At 36.2% G+C, this 22,376-nt stretch overlaps 3 protein-coding genes and 1 pseudogene across 12 annotated transcripts; 1 reads left to right on the forward strand and 3 right to left on the reverse strand.

The window, feature by feature from the left end:
* Positions 1 to 1,163: 1,163 nt before the first annotated feature.
* LOC105132776 (protein LYK5-like) lies at positions 1,164 to 3,144 on the forward strand (annotated as a pseudogene).
* LOC105132775 (Tetratricopeptide repeat (TPR)-like superfamily protein) lies at positions 3,029 to 12,073 on the reverse strand. The gene is made up of 20 exons (XM_011036453.1): positions 11,937 to 12,073; positions 11,727 to 11,840; positions 11,245 to 11,646; positions 11,099 to 11,149; positions 10,887 to 10,979; positions 10,415 to 10,555; positions 10,241 to 10,321; positions 9,452 to 9,699; positions 9,197 to 9,368; positions 8,789 to 8,904; positions 8,645 to 8,702; positions 8,423 to 8,488; positions 8,098 to 8,310; positions 7,899 to 7,950; positions 7,197 to 7,570; positions 6,985 to 7,079; positions 6,004 to 6,246; positions 4,822 to 5,465; positions 4,242 to 4,445; positions 3,029 to 3,582 (listed from the first exon to the last, which is right to left on the reverse strand). The coding sequence occupies exons 1-20, from the start codon at positions 11,946 to 11,948 to the stop codon at positions 3,401 to 3,403; spliced, it is 3,561 nt and encodes a 1,186-aa protein (XP_011034755.1). The 5' UTR covers positions 11,949 to 12,073; the 3' UTR covers positions 3,029 to 3,400.
* A 1,133-nt stretch (positions 12,074 to 13,206) lies between these two features.
* Positions 13,207 to 14,806, reverse strand: LOC105132779 (AP-1 complex subunit sigma-1-like). The gene is made up of 7 exons (XM_011036465.1): positions 14,562 to 14,806; positions 14,242 to 14,328; positions 14,015 to 14,106; positions 13,824 to 13,932; positions 13,660 to 13,695; positions 13,390 to 13,476; positions 13,207 to 13,306 (listed from the first exon to the last, which is right to left on the reverse strand). Exons 1-7 carry the CDS (start codon positions 14,562 to 14,564, stop codon positions 13,235 to 13,237), a joined length of 486 nt encoding a protein of 161 aa, XP_011034767.1. The 5' UTR covers positions 14,565 to 14,806; the 3' UTR covers positions 13,207 to 13,234.
* Positions 14,807 to 14,961: 155 nt separating this feature from the next.
* LOC105132777 (Serine/Threonine-kinase, putative (Protein of unknown function, DUF547)) lies at positions 14,962 to 20,410 on the reverse strand. 10 transcript variants are annotated; one of them, XM_011036461.1, is made up of 10 exons: positions 20,387 to 20,410; positions 19,212 to 19,288; positions 19,056 to 19,125; positions 18,551 to 18,667; positions 17,432 to 18,255; positions 17,056 to 17,155; positions 16,540 to 16,593; positions 16,360 to 16,446; positions 15,601 to 15,729; positions 14,962 to 15,477 (listed from the first exon to the last, which is right to left on the reverse strand). In XM_011036461.1, exons 2-10 carry the CDS (start codon positions 19,277 to 19,279, stop codon positions 15,160 to 15,162), a joined length of 1,767 nt encoding a protein of 588 aa, XP_011034763.1. In that variant the 5' UTR covers positions 19,280 to 19,288; positions 20,387 to 20,410; the 3' UTR covers positions 14,962 to 15,159. The 10 variants fall into 10 exon arrangements, with proteins under 10 accessions (XP_011034763.1, XP_011034762.1, XP_011034759.1 ...); XM_011036460.1 differs by lacking the exon at positions 20,387 to 20,410 and adding an exon at positions 20,149 to 20,367; XM_011036457.1 differs by lacking the exon at positions 20,387 to 20,410 and adding an exon at positions 20,149 to 20,367 and having other exon boundaries at positions 19,212 to 19,293.
* Positions 20,411 to 22,376: the final 1,966 nt, after the last annotated feature.

The raw sequence follows: 22,376 nt of genomic DNA on the forward strand, positions 1-22,376 counted from the left end.
TTTTACCCTTCTACCTTCACTTTTTCTTTTCTTTATTCAGCTTGTGTTGGGGATGCCATGGCACCCATCATCAGTAAAAAATAATGTTAGATTTGGAAATGCTGAGAATAATTAAATACAGTAAATGAGGACTGCAGAAGAAATAACTTTGAATGGAAAAACATATACGAGCAAACAAATATCATAAAAGGGACCGAATGATTTTTCTTCGATTATCTTTTCTTTTAGGTGATATGATGCTATTTTATTGCAATAAAATTTACTTATTTTTTTTATTAGTTGTATAGAATAATAGCATTATATCTGTACTTACTATTTTTTTTTATTCAGAGCAGTTCTATTTTTATGTTTTTCTTTTTCATTAGCTTTCCCTCGCTTCGCTCTCACCCTTCTTGATCGCTCTATTATGGCATTCTGTAGCATCCTACTACCTTGGTCCACCTCATTCCCTCCCCCTTCAAGAATTTCCTTATCCGCAAGGGTCGACTTCCAGGAACTGAAAATTCTTTATGCTCCAGAACATGGAAAGTTTTGTCTGTCAGGAAATATATTCGTGTCTGAATATGGAATAATATCAGCTAACTATACTACAGCAAAAGCTTTTAATATTTTTATATATATATATATATATATATATATAAAATACAAAGAATTCTCAAATCAATTTATATGTTAATTAAAACTAAATTCCTGATATAGAATAATATGATCACTAATTTTAGAATTTGTATGGTGATAAATTTTATAGTTGTGATTTGAAAAAAATATTTTATAAAAGATATTTTTGATTGAAGTTGATTTGGTATTTATGTATATTTGGTTAAAATTGTAATTAAATTTAAGGTTAAATAAAAAATAATTTAAAGATTAAAAATACTTTTGAAATTAAAGTTATAAAATAATTTAAAATATATATATATATTAATACTAATGATTTTTAATTTAAATATTATAGATTTAACCATTATTATTACATCATAAAATAAATAATACTTTATATAAAATATTTTTTATTATTTTATTAAACTATTTAAAATTTAAAATTTCAATTAAAATATATAAATATTACATGTTAAAATACTTTTCATCTGACTTATATAATACTAATATTTAATAATATTAACGAGGCTGCGGCCGCGGCTGCTTTTACGAACAGTAGAACTGCACTGCGACAATTTCGAAAACACGACTAAAAACGATTTGTGTGTAACGGAGTAAAAACTTCGTGCCAATCTTACATCACCTTCCGATCTATGACTCCCCATGACTCTCTTTCCCTTATTGTCAAACTTTTAGGCGTCCCACAAGCAGCCACTCTTATCGCCTCCATCAATCACATCTCCTCCGAAAATGCCTCCATTCCCACCACCTCCCAGGTCGTGGTTCCCGTCAACTGCTCCTGTTATGCCCGTCAATATTACCAGCATAACGTCAACTACACACTCAAGCACGGATACGAAACTTCACGGTGGCCAACAACACCTACCAAGGCCTCACCACTTGCCAGTCCTCGATATCTCAGAACCCCTATGTTTTCCTGAATCTGACCGCGGGACTCATTCTCCAGAAATCCCTGAGGTGTGCTTGCCCAACTTCCAACCAGAATGCTTTAGGGGTTAAATACTTGCTCACCTACATGGTCAACTGGGGCAATTCCATCTCTTACAAGTTACAGTCCCCGGTTGTTCGGTGTCGACCATCAGAGGCTGTTTGACGCAAACATGCTGTCGTCCTCCAGTGTCATTTTGCCCTTCACTTCTGGTTCCTTTGACCGCTGAGACCACCAAAATTGAGTATCGGCAGTCCCTCCACTTGCCCTACCTCGCAGACTCCCAGCTCTTCCGAAGACAGTCGGGTGCATGCCGGTGTTGGGATGGGTGCTGATTTGCTCGATCTTGTATTTGCGATCTTTGGATTTCTGTTTTGGTACCGCAAATCTCTCAGTACAAGCCTGTCTCCACTTCAAAACCCAACACACTGCCAATCTTTTAAGGGCGATATAGCTGCTGTCAAGGTCATGAAAGGGGATGTCTCTAACGAGATTGACATTTTGAAGATGATCAATAACTCCAACGTCATTAGGCTCTCTGGTTTCTGTGTACATGAGGTCAGCACTCACCTTGTTTTTCAGTTCACAGAGAATGGCTCTCTCGCTGATTGGCTTCTATCTAAGAACAAATACCGAAGCCTTGCATGGAAGCAGATAATTCAGATTGCCTACGACGTGGCTGATGCCCTCAATTACCTTCTCAACTGCACCAACCCTACCTATATCCAGAAAAACTTGAAGACCAGCAATATTCTTTTGGATGCCAATTTGAGAGCCAAGCTTGCTGATTTCGGGCTGGCAATAACTCTGGAAAATGACCAAGATGGTGGATTTCAATCGACAAGGCACGATAGTGGGTACTCAAAGTTATATGGCCCCTTGAATACATCAAAAATGGATTCCGCACCGAAATTAGATGTTCTCGCATCTGGGGTTGTTATGTTGGAGCTCTTATCTTGGAAGGAAGCAGCTGCAGCGACTATTGAAAAGAGTTCAGGTGATGAGCTGCTCTCTGTAACGAGAGCGCGTGTGCTCGCGGTCTACAACGTGAGAGAGGGGCTGCTTGGAATGCGGTTGAAGTTGTATTTTCAAAAAGTTTTAAGAATTTTTATTTTTTATTTTTATTAAAATTTAATATAATTTATATATTTTATCGTTTACGAAACTCCAAACACACAAGAAAAACTCTCTGGCTTCCTATACCCCTTGGATCTAGCCTTCCCAATGGGCCAGCAGGCTAAAAGCTGTGTCTATTATGATCTCAATACAAGAGCTCCAATGACTCAAGTTTTCATGATATTGTCCAAGTTCCTCTCGTCTTCATTCGACCGGGATCCATCCAATGAGCTTGATCAACAACACATTTCATGATATTGTCCAAGTTCCTCTACGTCTTTAGGCTAGGGAAGCTAGATCAACTACAGCACACTTCATGCCAACGTATTAACTAATATGTTTTATCAGACATGCAACTGCACAAGTGAAACACTGCTTTCTTAACACACCATGAACGTCATTGCCACTGTCGTCTTACAAGCTGTGTATACAATGCTGTTCCAAAAACATTTCCGAAAAATGGATCCCTATTACCAACAGTACGATTTATAATGGCCCTCTTGAGCTTCTCCGGTGACTAGAATCCAACTTTGAGGTTCCAATTTCCTAAAGTACATTACAATCATTGGGTTTTAAAACCGGAAGGAAACAGCATGATATCATAATTTACAGACAATTCAATGAGTGATGGTAATTCATATAATTGTCAAAAGTTGGTGACGCCATATGATATGAGAGAAGGATTTTGCCACACTGCCATCTTTTCCAAACGTGCATCTTGGAGGAGCATGCATCTCATTCCATAAGCTTACGCAGGATGTTCCAATATCTCAAAGAAGACGGATTTGTATGGATTGCCCGAAGAACCCATTTAAGTGGGCTCTGACATAATTCCACCGTGGATGGAGTTTCAAACCCAGCTTCTGATTGTAGTGAAAGCAAATGCATTTGAAAGAAGAGTTCTGCAGGTCTCATTTCTGAAAAAACATGAAGCATATCAGAATAACCATGTATATGCAGGTGTGTGTGTGTGTGTGTGTTAAGCACCCACTAACAGTTGATTAATCAGCACTCGGAAATAATATGCAACTACCACCAGATACACAGCAAGTGACCATATCAATCTAACTGGGCCTTCTGATCCATAATCTTTTGATGGGAACGAATATAGTTTTTGGCAATTCAAAATCTTGAATAGGTATGGATGTTGTTAAACAACTAAACAATCTTCTTATCTGGAATGGTTCAACCAGATTGAAATACCAGGTGAAGTTTCCAAATGTACACAAATGCTGATCGTGACTTTGTACAACTGTACAACCAACCCTAAAATGCGTTCAAATTTATATCAAAAGGCAACCATTAGAAGTCATCACGTGGTGCATTGGTATGCATATTTATTTGAGGAGAAATGAAAACTAAACTACTACCCCCTATATATCAGATACATTTCCTTTTCGATTGCACTTCATAGCCTGCTGTAATGCATTTCAAAAAGTTTGGAGATGGTGGAATTCTAGCACCAGTACACTACTAATAGCAGTGCAATTTGATGCAAAATGAACTAGGAAGAAAATTGGCATTTCAGAATTATGTAAATAACAAAAAGATATCCAGTGTCTTAAAAAGTTCATACCTGGTGGCCAAGAATACCATTCAAAGCGGAGGTTCTTCTCCCAATTTTGCTTTGAACCAAGGCTCCCTTCTGCTTGCGCTAACAGTAACGATACAATAGGCAAGGGGATGACAGAATTCGCATGAGCATGGGTGAGGCTACTTACAGCAAGAGATAAGTAATCAGAGCTACAAAACTGTCTGGCAAGCTTTATACATGCAACACCTGAAAGCATTAATGATTCAATTACAAGGAAAAATTAAAGGAAACAAACCAAAAATATTTAATCATTAGGTTAATTTCTTTGACAATTTTGAAAATTTGTTATAAATGCACCAGCCATCCCTATCAAGACACCCAAGAACTTTTAACATTTTGGGGTTATTTCATAATAAGCCAACAAAAATGCAGAAGTGATTAGGGTAATTTCAGCGAACTGTGATCCATATAAGTCAAAAAATAACCAACTCACCCAAATATCTACTAAGCAAAAGATAAGTTTACTAAATAAAAGTTCACAGCATTTTCTGTCTTAAGGGAATTTTCAACATGATGCATTAATGTTATAGACCGCCAAAAACTCAATCTAATTGATGAATACCATGGCAGAGAAAAAGGCAGCTCTCAGAACTGGCCAGCGAACAAGCTTGCACAAGGGATTCTTCAGCTGAAAAGTACTCCTCCTTCCATAAAGATATTAATCCCAGAACCAAATTAAATACAGCTATCCACATATTCCATGAATTCTTCCACTCTTTCGAGCATTCCTTGAGGCTCAACACTGAGATTTTTGAATCACTTTCCACATTATACAGAGATTCAATAATTTTAAGACACATCCACCCTATATTATAATCTGTCTTCAGTTCTAGGCATCTTATATACTGTTGCTGGAGGTTTGTATAATCATCCACTGCAGCATAGGCACGACATAGCAGCAAGTGTCCAAAAAACAGGTAGTTATTAGGAACCAAAAGTGATGAAGCATTTTTAGCATGTTTGATACAGCCTGCTATATTTCCACCTTGCAAACTGATCTCAGAAGCACAAAGCAAAAGCTGAAACTTTTGATATTGATAAGACATAATTTCTCTTGAATAGAACTCATTCGAAAGCGCCACCAAAATTAAACGCTCAAGTATGGCACAAATTTTGCTAGGGAATCTCTCTTCCCGAGCCTTCTGTAGAAGATTAAGTATAAGCAAGTATTGAGCCCTATGGTTCCAAGGTTCTTGGCGCATGTATCTGCACATTGAAAACAAAAACAGGAGTGTTTACTCATTCCAATACAAAATAAATGGGTTAAAGCATATTTTTATAAAGGAATCTATCAAATCCCACAATTTATGCAAGTCACCACCAACACAAGCACAAAACAATACACATGTATGCATGGTGGTGGAACCGGACATTAAATTTTGAAGGCAGGCGACTTTGAATTGCATCCACTTCTTGAAATGTAACTTGGTTGATATATTATCTGTCTTCATTCCTTTCTATTTATATTCTTCTTTAGACATGTTCTATCAATTCACTGATCTAAAATCATTTCTTGAACACAGGAGAATGCTTATTTGATGAATAAAAACTACATGTGTATTTCTTTTACGAGGGGAACAAACTCCTCCAGTCTGTGCATGTAGGAAACAGCACTGTATATTTTCCAAAAAGCCACAGCAATATGAAAAGTTAATGATTTTGTTTTCAACCTTCATCAAGACAAAGATCGATTATTGAAAACAGAGAATTGTATTATAAGAATGACACAGAACAGTTACTATACTTCTGAAGTTCTTGGACAGCTCCAGGTCCATTAAGGCATTGATAACCACATGCCGGGTAAGAAAATTTTGGATCTTTATTGCCAATTGCATAGCAAGCAACTGCCCCAGCACCAAGAATTTCACATCCTGACTTTAAACCTTGCTTGCTTGCACAGTTAGGAGCTTCTTTGATGCAGCACCTACTAGCTACATGAGTTTCTTTCCATTCTTCACATGATAGCAAAAGATGACCGAGTAGATTCCTGTTGAGAGAGGTAAAACAAGGGTACAAAAAAATTATAACTAATGATACTGCTTGCTGAAGCTTGGATAAGCAATCATAACATTCATCAACCTTCAAAATGTTTAGGTGGATAAAATTAGGAAAGATGTCCATGATGCATAAAAGTATATAGCTAATTTGACAATGTGAAATCAAACCTAACACAATATAATGAATTTCCAAAAATTCTAAGCAATCAAGGAAAATTGCAAAATTTTGTCAGTTTCCAAAATTTCCGAAAATATAAAAAATATTTTACACAAACTGAATGATGGGGAAACCAATTACGTGTGGAATATGCTCTAACTTGTGAGACTGTGAGTTCACATATGAAACAACAAGGAAATCATAATGTAGAATCTATGACACATAATCTGAATAAAAGAAATTGTTGCTTTTATTACCAAATTCATGCATACAGACCATTGTACATACTAGAATGTGGATACTGACAAAATTTATTATAGACTTTAATAAACTCAATATTATTAGAAAATGTTATAACTTCAAAATTTTCTTTAGATAACCAAATATTCCATTCATGAAAAGTAGTAATAAACTCAATATATGTATCACAGATGGATATTTGATCGTTAGGTTTCAGCTCAATAGCTTAAATCTAAATGTAGGTTGCACAGGAGAACAGACAACAACGGCAGAAACTAGAGTTCTTGAAATATCTTAAAAGATAATGAACAGTAGTAGTTTCAATATCTACCTAAGCAAATTACTATTGGGGTAACTGTGAAGAGCTTTTTTAATGTGGCTAATTCCACTCTGAAATCCAAGGCAATAATCTGATCCATGTTTAACCTGCACAGCCACCGACATAAGGATGCACAGGTAAATGGCATAGCCCAAAACAAGCAACTCCCTGTTCAAATATAGCATCAGATGTTCAAGTAGCAGCAAAGAAAATAAAAAATTTACCAGCTTAGCAAGAGCTGTTAAATAGTGTTTTTCAATGATCTCGTCATGGGATAAAAGAGAGTAGTGACTGCTTGAAACAGCCTGTGCAAGCCGATTACTGTGATCAAGAGCATGAATGGCAGATGCTACAATCCAGACTTTTGTACTCTGGAGAAATTCTTTTGGCATTTTCAAAATGCTGGAAACTGCCAAATCCAGTCCAGAAATGTAATATAGCATTCTGCAGATAAAACTAACAGAAGCTGCTGCAAGTGCCTGTTCCATTGCTGAAACACTGGAAGCCAGATTTCTTACCACAGAGAGCGCATGGTCATTCTCACCAAGTTGCCATAAACAGAAAGCATATATCTGCATACCTTCTGAATCAAGCATACCTTAAACAACGAAAAACTGATCACATAAAAAGGTCCAGGGTTTAATTCAACAGTATGATCACATTAAATAAACAATCTACGATTGCTAACAGGGATCTCATAAAAAGAGGCTTCTCATTACGCTTATTGTTTACTGAAACTGCTATTGCTTCACACTTTTAACTTGGCCACAAATTATAAACGTTAGGAGAATTCATATATGTTATTAACAGCATTAACGATATTGAAGAAGCCATACATCACTTCACTCCTTTCTTGCATAAGATACTAAATTGAGCAAAATAAAAGAAAATAAATACAAGTACATAAATGTTAACCAGAACCGAACCTTTTTTTCTCAAACTTTCACATTCTTGTACAGCATCAGCAGCATACCCAGCCTGCACCAAATAAAGGCTTTTGCTAAAGATAGGGAAAAAAATATAATCACAAAATTTACTCACATCATGCACAAAGCAAGAAACCTTTGAATAAGATGTAAGGTCTACAAACACAAGTCCAAAAGTACAAGCAGAAATATAAATTACCTTACTCAGAGATCGTGCCAAATTAACTGCTATCACTTGGAAACGAGATTTTGATGTGTCACCTGAAGAAATGTTGATTGCACAGCGTGCTAGACGAAACGAAGTAATAGCACCCTGATACTCAGATCGTGCCTCACAAACTAGACCGTGCAAGTTATGAGTTTCAGGATAGTGAGGGGCTTTCTGGACTGCCTGCCGGATGGCTCCAAAAACCTGTAGAAGCGACAGCTTCCTAAGCAAGTTGCCCAGTTGATTTGAAATACAGATGAAAACATATTTCTTCAAAAGAGGCAAATTTCTCATGTGTAATTAGAAATTATAGTACCTGTGAAGACGCAAGGCTCCCTGAAATCAAAGCAAGTTTAGCAAGACCAATTTGGAACTCTGCAACCTGTCAATCAAAGAAATGATTTGAACAGATCATGCCACTGCAATGAGATAACCACCATAACCAAGTAGCATTAAAGGATGTGCAACTCATACATTAAATGCAAAATTCCTTTCTCTTAAAGCATATTCAAAGAGCATAAAATTATTAGATGTTTACAGGAAGTATCTGCACAGCTCGTGAACAGCTCTCGAAAGCCTCCTCTGGTGTCAACTCCCTGAATTACAATGCACCATTTGTGTTACTTAGGGATTTATATCACCATAAAACATACATTTAATACTATACAATTTAGAAACCTACCTAATTTGACTATCAGCTGACATGCCAGCCCATGGCAATGAAAGTGAAGGATCTATACTTCTGCTGCAATCAAATGCCAACCTTGCCAAGTTCTTCTCTCCTTCTTCTCTGTAAAGCTGTATAGACCAGGAATTTAGGAATTTTTTTGACAACGCCACCAGTATCATATATATCCAGATTTTTCTGTATTTATAATGCCAATAGTGCCAAAGGCCCCAAGCTGGGGAATTCACATGGCATTCAGGCAAGTGCAAACTCCAGAGTCAGGCTAATGTAGCATGTACAAGGCAACAAAAGCGTAATAGTATGTTCTATTAGTAAAGAAGTAAAGTCCAAACATGATAAAATGGAACCACATGAGAAGGAGAGCAGAGAGGGGGGATCTAATTATGAGATTTATGCAAGTACCTTCCCAAGATATGCCCAAGCAATAGCTAAGGAGACATCCAATTGCAATCCCCTGATCAAGGCATGCTGTCTCAAGGCATTATGACCAGATAAACATCCCAGTGCCACCCAGAACTCATAATTGTCACCCTCGAGTAACAAGGCCCCCAGAACCATCTTTTCCGATAGCTGCCTGGTGAAAACAATAGTAAGTTCAGAGAGAAAATTTATGGTAAGAATAGAAGATAAACAAAACAATATAATCCCAAATCATACCAAGGATGCTGGTCGTGCCCATAATTCTCATTCATAGAAGAAATGAGATCTGAAGCAATTCCAATGTCAATATAAAGGTTAGCTTGCCATGGAGCCAAGTGCAGAGCACGTTGGTACGACCTTTTGGCAAGTGTGGAGGCCAAATAGCAAGTTTGCTTCCAGGTAAGGATGGAAGCATGGAAAGTCTCAACATCAAATTCTACACTCTGATCATCTTTCATCCATGGAAAACACTTTGCATAGTTAAGCTAGCAAGGAAAGAGACATGCCTGAATTATTAAATTTGGTAAACAAACCTGGATATTGAATTAGGGTGCAAAACACATTGCAAACATATTTTACCAAAAAACTGCATGTGCAAAAGTTCTTTAACAAAACAAATGACAACAGACTAATTCAAATAGCCTATCCTCCTCTCCCACGCTCTACTTCCCAGGAAATTCCATAAAAGGTATCATCATTCTCTTACTCAACAAGAAGCAATGCAGCAGCAGAGGTGGGCAGAACTACATTCACAACAACAATACCACTACCAAACAAAAACATATAACAATGAAAGATGTTGGTGAATTCAGAATTTAAAGCCAAACAGTTTTCACACATTTCAAACTAGTAAATTCAAACTTTAAACTACTCTGGTGAAAAAAGTCCATCTTTCATTGTTACTTGGTCAGAGGCCAGAAATTAGTGGTATTTAAATTTGAAATCAGTAAATATGAAAGAAGTAAGTATTATTGAACAGTTGAGGCATTAAAGAGGCGGAGACTGGTGAAGTTTAGAGAGGCTCACCTGAATGTCACCATGCAATTTCCAGATACATGAAAAATTTCCAGCCAGCTGAGCAATTTTATCAGCAACCTTGCATGCATCCTGTGGTCGTTTTAGGAACCAAAAGTTAGATATTTTCATATTGACATCACAAAAATGTCCGAGACACGATTATTTGAAGTCATGCTGACCAACCTCTAACAATGAAGCTCCCCACCTAAATGCACCCATATTCATACATTCCTTTGACCAAGCAAGGAGTCCAGAAGCTAACCCATAGTTTGCAGACACATTTTGAGGTGAGATCTCCAAAGCTCGCTGAAACTGCTCAACTCCCTTTTGCAGAAGACCGCATTATCACATATCATCAATCACCTCCGAATAAATAAAGGAATTTTGTATTGAAGGAGACACATAAATGAGACACGTCTTTTCTCACAAGCATGATTGGATATAATTAATGATATGTTTTATTAAGAAATAAATGCATGCAAAAATAATGCCTCAGCGCATTCTATTCTAATAAAAGATGTAATAAGCCATCAAATTGAAAGGTCTATGCGTGTTCATTCTCCAGCAGTGGAAACGTACTTGTATGAACATAAGAAACCGAGCACTGTGAAACCTCAGTAGTTCAAGTATTGAAAATTAAACAAAGGAAGAGTACCTTTCGGAAATTTCCGAGCGTCAAGAAGATATTTCCACTTTGAATGAGAGCAAAAACTCTCCTATCCTCCAACTCAATGGCTCGTCCATAAGACTGGTCAAATTGTTGTGGCGAGTAGGACAGCCAGTGATTACGGGCATTATTAATTTGAAAATGAAATCACAAGAGTGTAGAGTCAAATAGTAGGAGAAGGGTACAAAGAGGAAGCGTACCTTAGTAGCAGCAGTATACATGCCAAGTTTCTGGTAGGCAAGAGCCAAAGCCTTTACAGATAGAAAAACGAGATTAAATATAATGGTAACGAAAAGCAGGTAAACTGAAAAGGAAGAAAAAGACGGGGTGTGGAAGAGGAACATACTTCCCATAAATCAGGAGAGGTGGGAAAACCTCGAATGGCATGCTGAAGAGTATGAACAGCTTCAGAGCATCTATTATGGTGGAGGTGAATGTAACCCAGTCTCCTGAAAGCCCAAAAGGCTCTTGGTGATTTTTGAGAGGCTTCAGTGCAGAGAGAGAGCTCCAGGGTCTCCTTTCCAGTCTGGTCCAACATATCACAAAGTGCATCTCCGCTTTGAGAATCGTCTGGGTTGAGGGAGACAGACCTCTGGTAGCATTTGAGAGCCCTGACCTTCTCCTTCTCGTAGTAATAATGACCCAAATATTTGAAAGCAGTTGCATTCTGAGGGTTCAGTTTCACTGCTACAACAAAATGTTCTGCTGCCTTCTCCTTGATTTCGCATCTTTCCCACAAATACACTGCCTGCAATCAATCGATGCATCATTATTTTCTGGAAAAGCTTCTGACCAAGCAGGAAAATTAAATGAAAAACTGATAATTACGAGGTTGAATCGAAGAGAGGGGTCATCAGGATTGGCTTCTACTAACTTCTCTAACTCTCTCAACTCCACAGCTGCAGCTCTTTGCTTTTCTAAATCCTCTTCTTGTTCTTCTCCCTGAAACGTATTAAAGCAACCGTCAAGTTCTAATTACAATTGCTATTATTTCACGTATTCTGCTTGGAGCACGAGAGAGACTAATCAAACACAGACCGATTTCAGCATTTTGGGAGGAAAACCCTAAACCCCTCTTTACGCTGCGTTCGTCTTCTTTCTTCACTCTCTTTGCTTTTCACTCGCTGTGCCTCTACCTGACCCTATACAGGGAAAAAAAATATTCCAGAGAGAACAAAAGAAAAGAGGTTTTATGGCTATGCCACGTCAACATCCAGACCCGCCCGATTTTCAATGAAAAATGATTTTATTTCTTTTTCTTTTTCGTTTGCTATGATAAAAAATAAAATAATAAAAGCGAATTTTTGAGCGTGTTACGAACAAACTCTTCTTAATTCATACCTTGGAATATATGCTGAATTAAATTTAATTATAATTCATGATAGTTTTATGGTTTAAAATACCTGACAATCTTAACTATTTTATTCTTAATTTAGAAATAATTTTTTATATAAATTACTACTTTTTGTTACAATGATTCTTATGTCTATTTAAAATGATATAAAATACATGTATCTTAAAGAAAATAAAAGAATAAAGAAGTGTGACAAGGATTGGTGTCAAGTAGAGGGGAAAGAAAAAGTTATATGTTGCCAGGAGTTATTGGAAGAAAAGAACAAAATAAAGTTCATGTTAACATCTGTATATTTTTTTAATTAATAATTTCAAGAGAGATTATTGTGGCAAATAAGAGGATCTCCTTTTGATTTAGTTTTATATTTTTTTTTATAAATCTTATTTTATTTAGAATTTAAATTAATGTTTTTTTTTTAAAATCAAATACACCCTACCACTTCACTGGAAACAAATCCTCTTGAGGCGGAGGTTGAAACCCACTTTATAAGAAATATATATATGAAAAGAGATTGATAATGTAACTTGTCCTTTTTGTTTTAAGGTTTTATTAGTTTGATTAATGCTAAAGGATAGAAGAAGTAGGTGTAAAAAGGAAATAAACGTGTTTGGCTAATTACAAAGATAAAATATTTATTGGTGGAATTAATTTTCTCATTTTAAGACAGAAAAAACACGTGAACATATCATGATTATATATTTTCATGTCTCCTGTCTTGAACCCAAGTAGTGTAGCTAAAAGCAATGCTGAGGCAGTAGTGGCATCCGAAGTGGAAGAGATCCGTAATGTAATTGATGGCATGGGCACTTCACATGGTCTCACCGATCAACTCCTTCCGAAACAGATAGTCAGGAGTCCATGGGTACCAATTAACAACGTACAGTGCTGAATCAAACAAGTATCAATGAAGATAGATAAGGAGAAAATAAGAATGTTTATGCTGATGTGGTAACACAGTACTGCTGATAAAGATTTGGTCCTGTTATTTGGTAACTTGTGCAATCACACTGCTTAAAGAGCTGGCCTGCTCCTTGGCCGTCTCCACCAACGAATCCTGCGTTCAAGATTCATTAATCAAGAGCAAAACATGGAGGGCTATTATGGTGTGAGAGATCGAAGCAAGGAGGGCATGTATACATGTGTGCACACCAGCCGTATCACTGATCTTTTGCTCGACTCTTGAAGCTCACCGGCTATCAAGATTTCGTCCAGAATATAATACGCCTGCATGCACGCGCGCTCTGCCGTGTTATTTCCATTATTATTCTTTCAGCTTTGGGATGTTTAAGAATGCACGACTCAACTCCCTCCACACACTTTTCTTTGTTTTAATTGGCACACTACAGGAGATTTACCACCACTTGTGATCATGTTTTCAAGGAAAAACGAAGATGAAGAGAATGTTACCTTGTGGAAATTGAAGATCAAGTCCAATTCACAAACCTGATAATTAAGAAATTATACAAGGGGATAGGAGTAAATGTTTCTAGGACGTAGTATGCATGCGTATATAAGTATTCACTGGGTTCAGGTGGCTAGGAGCTAGCTAGCCAGCCAGCAGGCTTGCTTACACTGCCAAAATAACGATCCAGTATCTCCACATAATGATGAATGATATCAAGAACCTCCAGTTCGTTGTCTTTCTCATCAACACACATGCAGAAATAGAGGCCAGCATACCTGCACGCATCGGCTTAATTTCATAAATCACAATTACTAGTACAGTCTTAACATCATAATAACATTCTGCGAAACATATAACCTTCTATACACAGCCCTAAATCCTCTCCACTCCACGAAGTTGCAAAGCTTGGGACCCCGATTTAGAATGATGCCACTCAGCTCTCGGATTACCTGTCCAATCCTTAACAAATTGAGTTTTGCATCCATGATGATCTAATTCAAATTTACGTGTATGTATAAAAAACAGTGTGTCTATCATAACACTACAGATCCAAGGAGAATTTATTGTATATAATAGCTGGTTACCTTAGATCTTTCATTCAGAGTATAAGGGGAATACCATTTGGCCAACCTCACCTTTCCCTGGCGACTGACAAGAAGAACGAAGTGAATCTGGAAAACAACAGGCTAATTAATTAATTAATGCCTAGACAAGTAGTAGACGCACTGTGTGTAAACTCTCAACACCATTTGAACTCTTTGATTTTTCGTGTTTTTTTCTTTCCATTAATGGCACTCCAGGTAAAGATAGACACGATCTAACGGATCAATTGCATATTCAGAAAACAGAAACAGAAACAGATTGCGTTAATATTCTCCTAAAATAATAGCAACGTCGTCCTTACCATTGTGAAACTTGTAGAGAACAGAACACCCAAAGAGAATCTGTTAAATTTCTATCCCTGTCGATTATAGGGAGAGCAACTGAGATTAATAATAACAACGGTGTGCAAGAACGTAGCCCCTTTTTAACGGGTCTTTCCTCAAGAAAGGGAGTTAAAAGGCGGTCCAACCAAACAGGTGGCTGCCACTCCACTCATCTTGTAAATGAATGAATACCTGTCCCTCTCCGAGTTAACTATGAACATGGGAGGAGAGCCCGGTCAAGGCAATAATTATCCAATTCCAAACACAGCCTTGTGCCAGCCAACCATTTTCCCAACCGACCGCTATATTTAAAAGTCAATACTGCTAGTGCTCACTCTTAATTAATTGCAATCAAACACACACAGACCATGGTTCTTTAAAAAAAAATAGAATTTTCCTTAATAATTACACTTACGTTAATTTACCGGGTGGTTCCATTGTAGATTCGCAAAACCACCTCTACAATTCCACTAACACTTTCTAGTTTCTATACAACATTCGCTCGTTATTTTGTTCAGGGGAAAAAAATGATAATTTGCAGACATGTATTATACAGGCAGTAGCAGTGTTCTTTGATCAGACCATTGTTCTCCCTTTTGCTAATTCTCCATGGATCACATACCGAAAGGATGAGCTTTGTGACAACCAATGGATGCTCTTGTTAGCCTTCCCCCTCGTGCATTTCCTCATAGCCTTCAGCTGCCCTTCTGTCAGGCACTCACTTATCACCTCAATCACCCCATCCGCGTCTATTGACATGTCCTTCCCAAAGTACCAGAGTATTTTTGGTAGGAAAATCTTTGACTCCTTGTGCACGAAAACTTTGGATTGAATGAACTCTTCTTTAGCAACCTTGAGTTCCTGAAAGATACTCTTTGCTGTGTAAACTCGAACCTAAATTGATCAAACAAAAGAAGTTGTATTGATCAGTTCACTTCAGCCATGACTGGACGTATACAACTGTTCTAATTAATGGATTTAAGAAATTGTGATGTGTTTGAAATGAATTATTCATACTGCTGGATCAGAATATGCCCCTGAACAAAGCGCAAAATGAACGAGTGGCTCTGGGTATTCCAAGGCATAGACATGCCTGATATTCCCTGTCTTAGATTTCCTTCCTGGAGAAAACAATGCTTGTAGCCACTGCATTCATGAGGGTTAAGAAACGCAAATAAGACAATTGAAAATTTCAAAGAACATATCTTGCTTATTTAAATAAGAATAACTATGAATAGATTTTCTGTTTACTTTGCAAACTCTATTTTCTTAAATAAAATGACTAGGCTCATTCATTAGGCAGCTAAAACTAATGCTTAATCAGGATTGTTTGGTTTGAATTCACAGTGCAGACTGTTCAAATGCTCAAGACACCTCCTTACAGTCTTGAATTTAAATTTCAAGAAAACATTGTCGGCCTACCATAGATACTAGCCAAGCGTACCATAAGATAATGCTATTAACTTAAACTCTTTTCAAAACTCTGCATCACATCAGTTTATGTAACACCCTCCTCCATCCTAAAGTTGCCTTAATACCCTCTAAACCAAGGCATTTTGATCATTCACGCCATGGAGCCAAAAACTGAAAGAACACAGAGGAACATACACCATGTAACCAGATGTTTTCCATTATGTATGCATTTTTTTCCCTAACAATTTCTCTGTTTATTCGTTCACAACACAATCACACACCCCTTCTCAGTATATATGCAAGAAAATCTACGGATATGATTAGTCTACAACTGCTATTAGGTTTTTAAAGTGAAAGACATACTGGTTCTGAGTAGTGTGACCGAATGCCCAAGATGGAGCTTTGTATAACGCACGCATTGATGCATTGTCCACCCACATTGTATGCTGCCTGAAAGAAGTGAATACAATGATGACACATGTACAGAATAAGATTCATGACAAAAACAGATAGGATAGGTATATTGATGTCAACATTCTTTACCTTCAAAATGGATGCACTTTTCACCCGATTATGAGTCCCATATGCTAAATATGCCTGCCAAGAAACCTCATAAGCACACATCTAATATGCATTGAGAACAACAGCAATAATGGTATCAATGTGCAAAACACTAGCTGGGTGAATAAAGGTAGATATGTCATTGCACATTTATAGATGATTCAACAAGCATGTTATCACAGGTTGTTCCTTGAGAATTATAAAGCCCATTAAATGAGACATGAGAATCACTATCATCTGGGTCGAAAAGCAAAGTATGGATCATCCACTAGTTGTTTCTGTACTTTCACATTGTTTAAAAGACAAGCTCATATCATGTGGAAGCTTTGGCATTTGATGTGGATTATTTACAAGAAATTATAAAGAATAATGGTTTGCTATCACATGAGCAACTCACTTTTGTTCTTTCGTTCTATCTACAAAATTATTCTATTTCATACTACAGGTTACTTATTGTAAGTGAGAGTTCAAGAATATTCAAACTGCTAGTCCACACACATGCATGACCAAGGCATTGTGAATGTTAATCCAAAACGCAAGCTTCTCTTCACGCTTCAACTTCCTTGGATCCACCTTCTCAAGCCTTTGAACCAGTGACCTGTACAGCAATACAAAGCAAGCGAGAAATTTTGGAAAATAACTCCTCTGATGTTGATCTTTACAAAGAAGTGAAATATCAGATGATTAAAAACCCATTCTGCCACCTCGTAAGCCAACAGTAAGGATTTAACAAAACAACCCACTACCCTTGATTGCAAGTTGGCCCAGGCTAATTCCTATAGAACATATAAAAACATGAAGCTACCAAGAACGCAATTAATATGATCAATCATTTTAGATAACTAATGTGATAGAAAAGGCATATTCTGACCACCTGAAATTTTTTAGCATGGTGGCAGCATAATTGAAACTAGCATCATCTAGATAAATGTTCAGAACTTCAAGCATTGTATCATATGGTCCGCTCTCTCCTTTCAACCCTTGAAGTTGACGCTGAAACATAGCATCTCCATTGCAATGCGGACTCCAGTTATCAGAAGGGTTACGAGAGGAAAATATACTAGAGGATGACAGGGATGAAGTAGGAGAAGCTGTCAAGCCTAATTGGCTATGAAGGGGGTTGCAAAGTCTGCCGTAAATGGAAGATATGCATCTCACAATGTCTTCAGAGAGTCTATCAGGAATGCCAAGATCGTTAACCAAGCAAGAAGCACGGAGGTGATCTGCAAGGCTCTGACGACCAGAATCAACATTCTTCTGCTCCTGAAAATGCTCAATAGAAATTTCGATTTGATTGTCACAAATTGCATCTTCTGGCAAAATCACATGTAGTTGTGCAAAGTGATGTGAACAACGTAGCTGTTTTAAAGAGATCCTGGTGATCAGGCTAGTTACCCTTGTAGATGTTGACTGTAAGCTAGCAGTGCAACTCTGACTATATGGTCCTGACCAACCATGTGCAGGGGAACTTTGATCATGGTGGATAATATCACTCGTCTGTTGATGTACTTTTAAGTTGTGAGGCGATTGAACTTGTAATGGCGATCCTGTCTTGTATTGCAAATGGTTTGTAGTCACATTTGATAAAGCAGGTAGCTGCTTATTGAAAGCTGTACGATACAGTGAAAGAAGATAACGCTCCAGATGCAATATTTCAGCCTCTAGTGTGGCAATCTCCTTCCTCAGTACAGCAGAAGACTGAAGAAAAACGAGGTCAAAATTATATCCAGGAAAATAAGCAAAAAAGAAAAGACAGCATCCATTTTGAGATATTAGCTGATTCTAACCAGATATTTCAAAACAGAATTAAATCATTTCTAGCACTTCTTCGTTTTTTTTCGTTTTTATTCCCTTTAATTAAACACCGTTGGCTAGTTCTTATGATATCCGATCCTGAATATAACGCTCCACCATATAGTTTGGATTGCTAATATTATCACATATGCATAATTCCAGTTAAAAATTGGCATTACATGATTATATAATACTGAACCTTTGGCGTTGGGGTGTGATCGCTAGGAATAGATATGATGGAACTACAACCCACTGTGTTCTCAGAATCCCAATTCAGTGAAGCCTCGCGAGACACTGTGCTCTTCAACTTTGCAATCTGTCAAAATATAAAGAAGATACCTGGCTGAGTAATACTTTCGAAATGAGCACTGCTTTTGATCTTGTAGACATCGGTAAACAAGGTAGTGGGTCCATCAATCACATTAGAAGGTAATTGAGTCGACAGAACTTCTGTCTTGAGAGTAAAATGAGATCCCTAATTTCCTAACACAGACAATTCCATAAAGAGAGCCTAAGATTGCACTCTGATGGTGTTGGAAAGTGAGGTGAAACTTGAATCAAAAACATTTTGTAAGCCTTCTTCACGGAGTAAATGACATTTGCATGGATATAATAGCAAGGAGGATGACTGATTTACAGATTCTATATTGATTGCGAAGTAGTAAGATTAATGAACATTAAAACACCATGTGATGGATACTTACAGAATTCGAAAGAAGGGACAGTTTGGGTGACATGTTTAGCACTCCGTTAAGCATATCACTGTCTGGGACACTGCGAATAAAGCAAGTTAAAAGGTCTTTTGAGTTTGGGCCAACATGTGGTGGCATGGCATAGCAGGAATTAAAGAGATTACTAACCTTGAGGAGCTCGGATGTGAAATAGAGGGACAAGAAGAAGAGAAAGAGCGCCTATCAGGACCGGACATTTACTGTTTCTGCTCTGTTGCAAGAAGTTAGTTTAGCCGGCCTATAGAAAATCGCAAACAAAGAAGCAAGCAGAGCAATGAACAGAGACAGAGATGAAAAGTGCAAGATGAGATCACATGTTGAACAAAACTGGAAGAACTTTGTAAAAGGAAGTGATACTAGTAGCGGCAGTCGACTTAGGATTACCTTTTTAGTAAAAACTTTTTAGATGTATAAATTCGAAGCCTACAACTTTAGTTAAAGCATGGAGGGAGTTAAGTAGCGCATATAACACATCACCGTCATCATAAATTTTGGTAGGAGGAGCTAGAGCACAAACAATCAAGCAAAAGACCTCTCTCCTAGCCCTACAAAAAAAAGAGAAGAAAATCCTCTAGCCTAACGGCAAGACAAGACAACAAATTCGCATGTAGTAACCTAAAAACAATCTTGAGTGTCAACTATCGATGCATTAAAGAAAACAACGAAAGGAGAAAAAGAAATGGACGGCCCACAGTGACTCGTGGATTAGGTGAATATTATTTGTTAGGAAGGGAGGGGAAGGGAAATGAAAGGAACAGTATAACATATACTGAATTGCCCTGTAGATGGGAGTGGGGACAGGAACCACCAAGAAAGGGCTAGAATTGAGCATTAAAAACAGCAATTATTATTATGACTCATTAACAGCTGGTGAATGATGACAGTTCACAGTGGGAGCGAGAAGCAGCAGCAGCAGGAGCTTAATCATGCTGCCTATTTACATAAAGTTCATTAATAATTAGTTCTACTACTGCAAATAAATTAATTAATTAATTAAAAAAGATATCTATCACAAGAGATGATATCATTAGGAAGAAAGTGGAAAGTAGAGCAAGATGACTGCAACTTTGCCGGCCCAGAAGAGGAGCAGCTGGCCTTCTCTTTTTGCCCTTTTATGTTCTGGTCACCTACCCCCCCAATGATCAAGGTAAGTGCTGGAATGTATTCCCCAGCTACTTCACCAAGCCCAGAGCAGAAGAATCACAGGTTGATGTTTCATGTGTGACACTCAGCCATACTCTCCGAAGAAAGAAAACATGTATACATAAAGTAACCCATGAATTTGGAGTAGTTAACAAACGTACAGAAATCGGTCAACGCTCCGCTAACTCACCTGGCGCAAGGGAAGACAATCGACACTCTAAAGTCTTGAGAGATTATGAGTCTGAATGAATGATTAACCTGTAGCACATGACTGATATTTTAATATAGAGCAACAGTTGCTTTGGGAGTGGGGCAGTGGGCACTGATTACTTTTCGTCTCGCCATCACTATCAGTTTCATACGGGTGTAATATTTTTTTGGTTTATTTTCTCGGGGCAGTCAGGACTCGGAACTAGAAGAAGGAGGAGGAGGTTGGTTAAATGGCTTGGAGAGTTGACCATCTTATATTTTATTTACTTTAATTTAATGCTTGCCACTCTCTTCTCTCTTTATAAAAAATGTAAACAAGCTTTTTGCACGCTGACGGTGACAGGAGATATTTAAAATAAATTTTTATTTAATTTTATAATAATGAAAATAAATATTTATAAAAATGTCAATGATCCGAAATCTTGAGTAAAAAACATGTTTTTAAGATAATTTTTTTATTCCTGTGCTTTTTTTTTTAACTGTGAGAATATATTTTTTTGGGACATATTTGGTTTTAGAAGATGATTTTTGAAAAATCATTATTTAAATTTTTTTATATTTATTTATTATTAAAAAAATTGATCAATAGAAAATATTTTCTAGCCAAAAAAATTTTGGCTTAGTTTCTAAAAAAGTATTTTCCTATAAAATTTAGGTTGAAAATATTTTTTAAAAATTATAAAAAATTTAAAAATATCATATTATTTGTTGATTATATCAAATTTGATTCTTAAATTTTTTATTGTTATATGTATTTTGTTTTGAATATTTATTATTTAATTTTATCTCTTAAAATTTAATTTTTATATTAACTTTGGTTCTTATTTTTATAATTGTTATTTGCTTTTTCCTTACTATTTTTTTATTAAATTTTTTTATCTATCAAATTTGATCCTCATTCTTTTAATTATTACTTATTTTATTTGAAATAATTTATAAAATGTTAATATTAGTATTTTAATTTCTTCATCTTTCTTTTTATTTTTTAGATTTGATTTCTATTATTTTGATTATTATTTATTTTATTTGAGATATTTTATGAAAAAAATTTCACCTTCATTCTCATTCAACATTTTAATTTGTAATATTTGTTCTTCATTATTTTAATAAACTTGAAAAAAATAATATATTAATAAATTATTTTTCAGCTTATATTTCATGACACAACCAAATATTAGAAAGTATTTTTCAATTTATTTTTTATTACACTACCAAACATTAGAAAATAATTTATTTTCCTTAAATTCACTTTCTCAAAATTCATTTTTCAACAAACAAACGAGGTCTTAATAAAAAATAAGGTTTTTTAAATAAAAATCTTGTTATAATTTCAAAAACAAGTCATAACAAAAAAAAATCATGTCTTAATGATTTTAACACAGATACATGTAAAAATAAAAGCATAATTAATTTAGAAAATTATAATAAAAAAATATTAAAATAGACATTTGATTCTCACTAAATATCCGTGAGAAAAAATTTTAAGATATTATGTAAGTTAGGTTTATATATAATTATTAATAAAATAGTTGCTAATATTATATAATCTTACTTAAAATAACTGGGTAAATCTTCAGATATTGTCTTAATAATTCTATTTTAAAGAATATTATTCTAAAAACAGTTAATTAAAAACAGATGATGGGTTAATAAAAAAATTAAAAAAAAAATAGCATATACGGCGTCAAGACTCTAGACTTCAAAGAACAGCCTGAGCCTTGAAAAAGTCACCCAACCCGTCATTTACCAAGGCAGGTGCTATATTGTATTCCCCAGCCACTTCACCATCAGAACACAGAAAGCATTCCTAATTTCCTACACACAACAAGCAGTAACTCTGGGATGCCTGCCTAACAATATCAAATTTTATAATGTTTAGGAAGTAGTTGGTGGTTATTTTTTTAACTCATTTTAAATAAATAAATAAATATAAGAAGGGGA

This window comes from Populus euphratica, unplaced genomic scaffold (assembly GCF_000495115.2).
Source record: "Populus euphratica unplaced genomic scaffold, PopEup_1.0 scaffold68.1, whole genome shotgun sequence".
Classification (NCBI taxonomy): Eukaryota; Viridiplantae; Streptophyta; class Magnoliopsida; order Malpighiales; family Salicaceae; genus Populus; species Populus euphratica.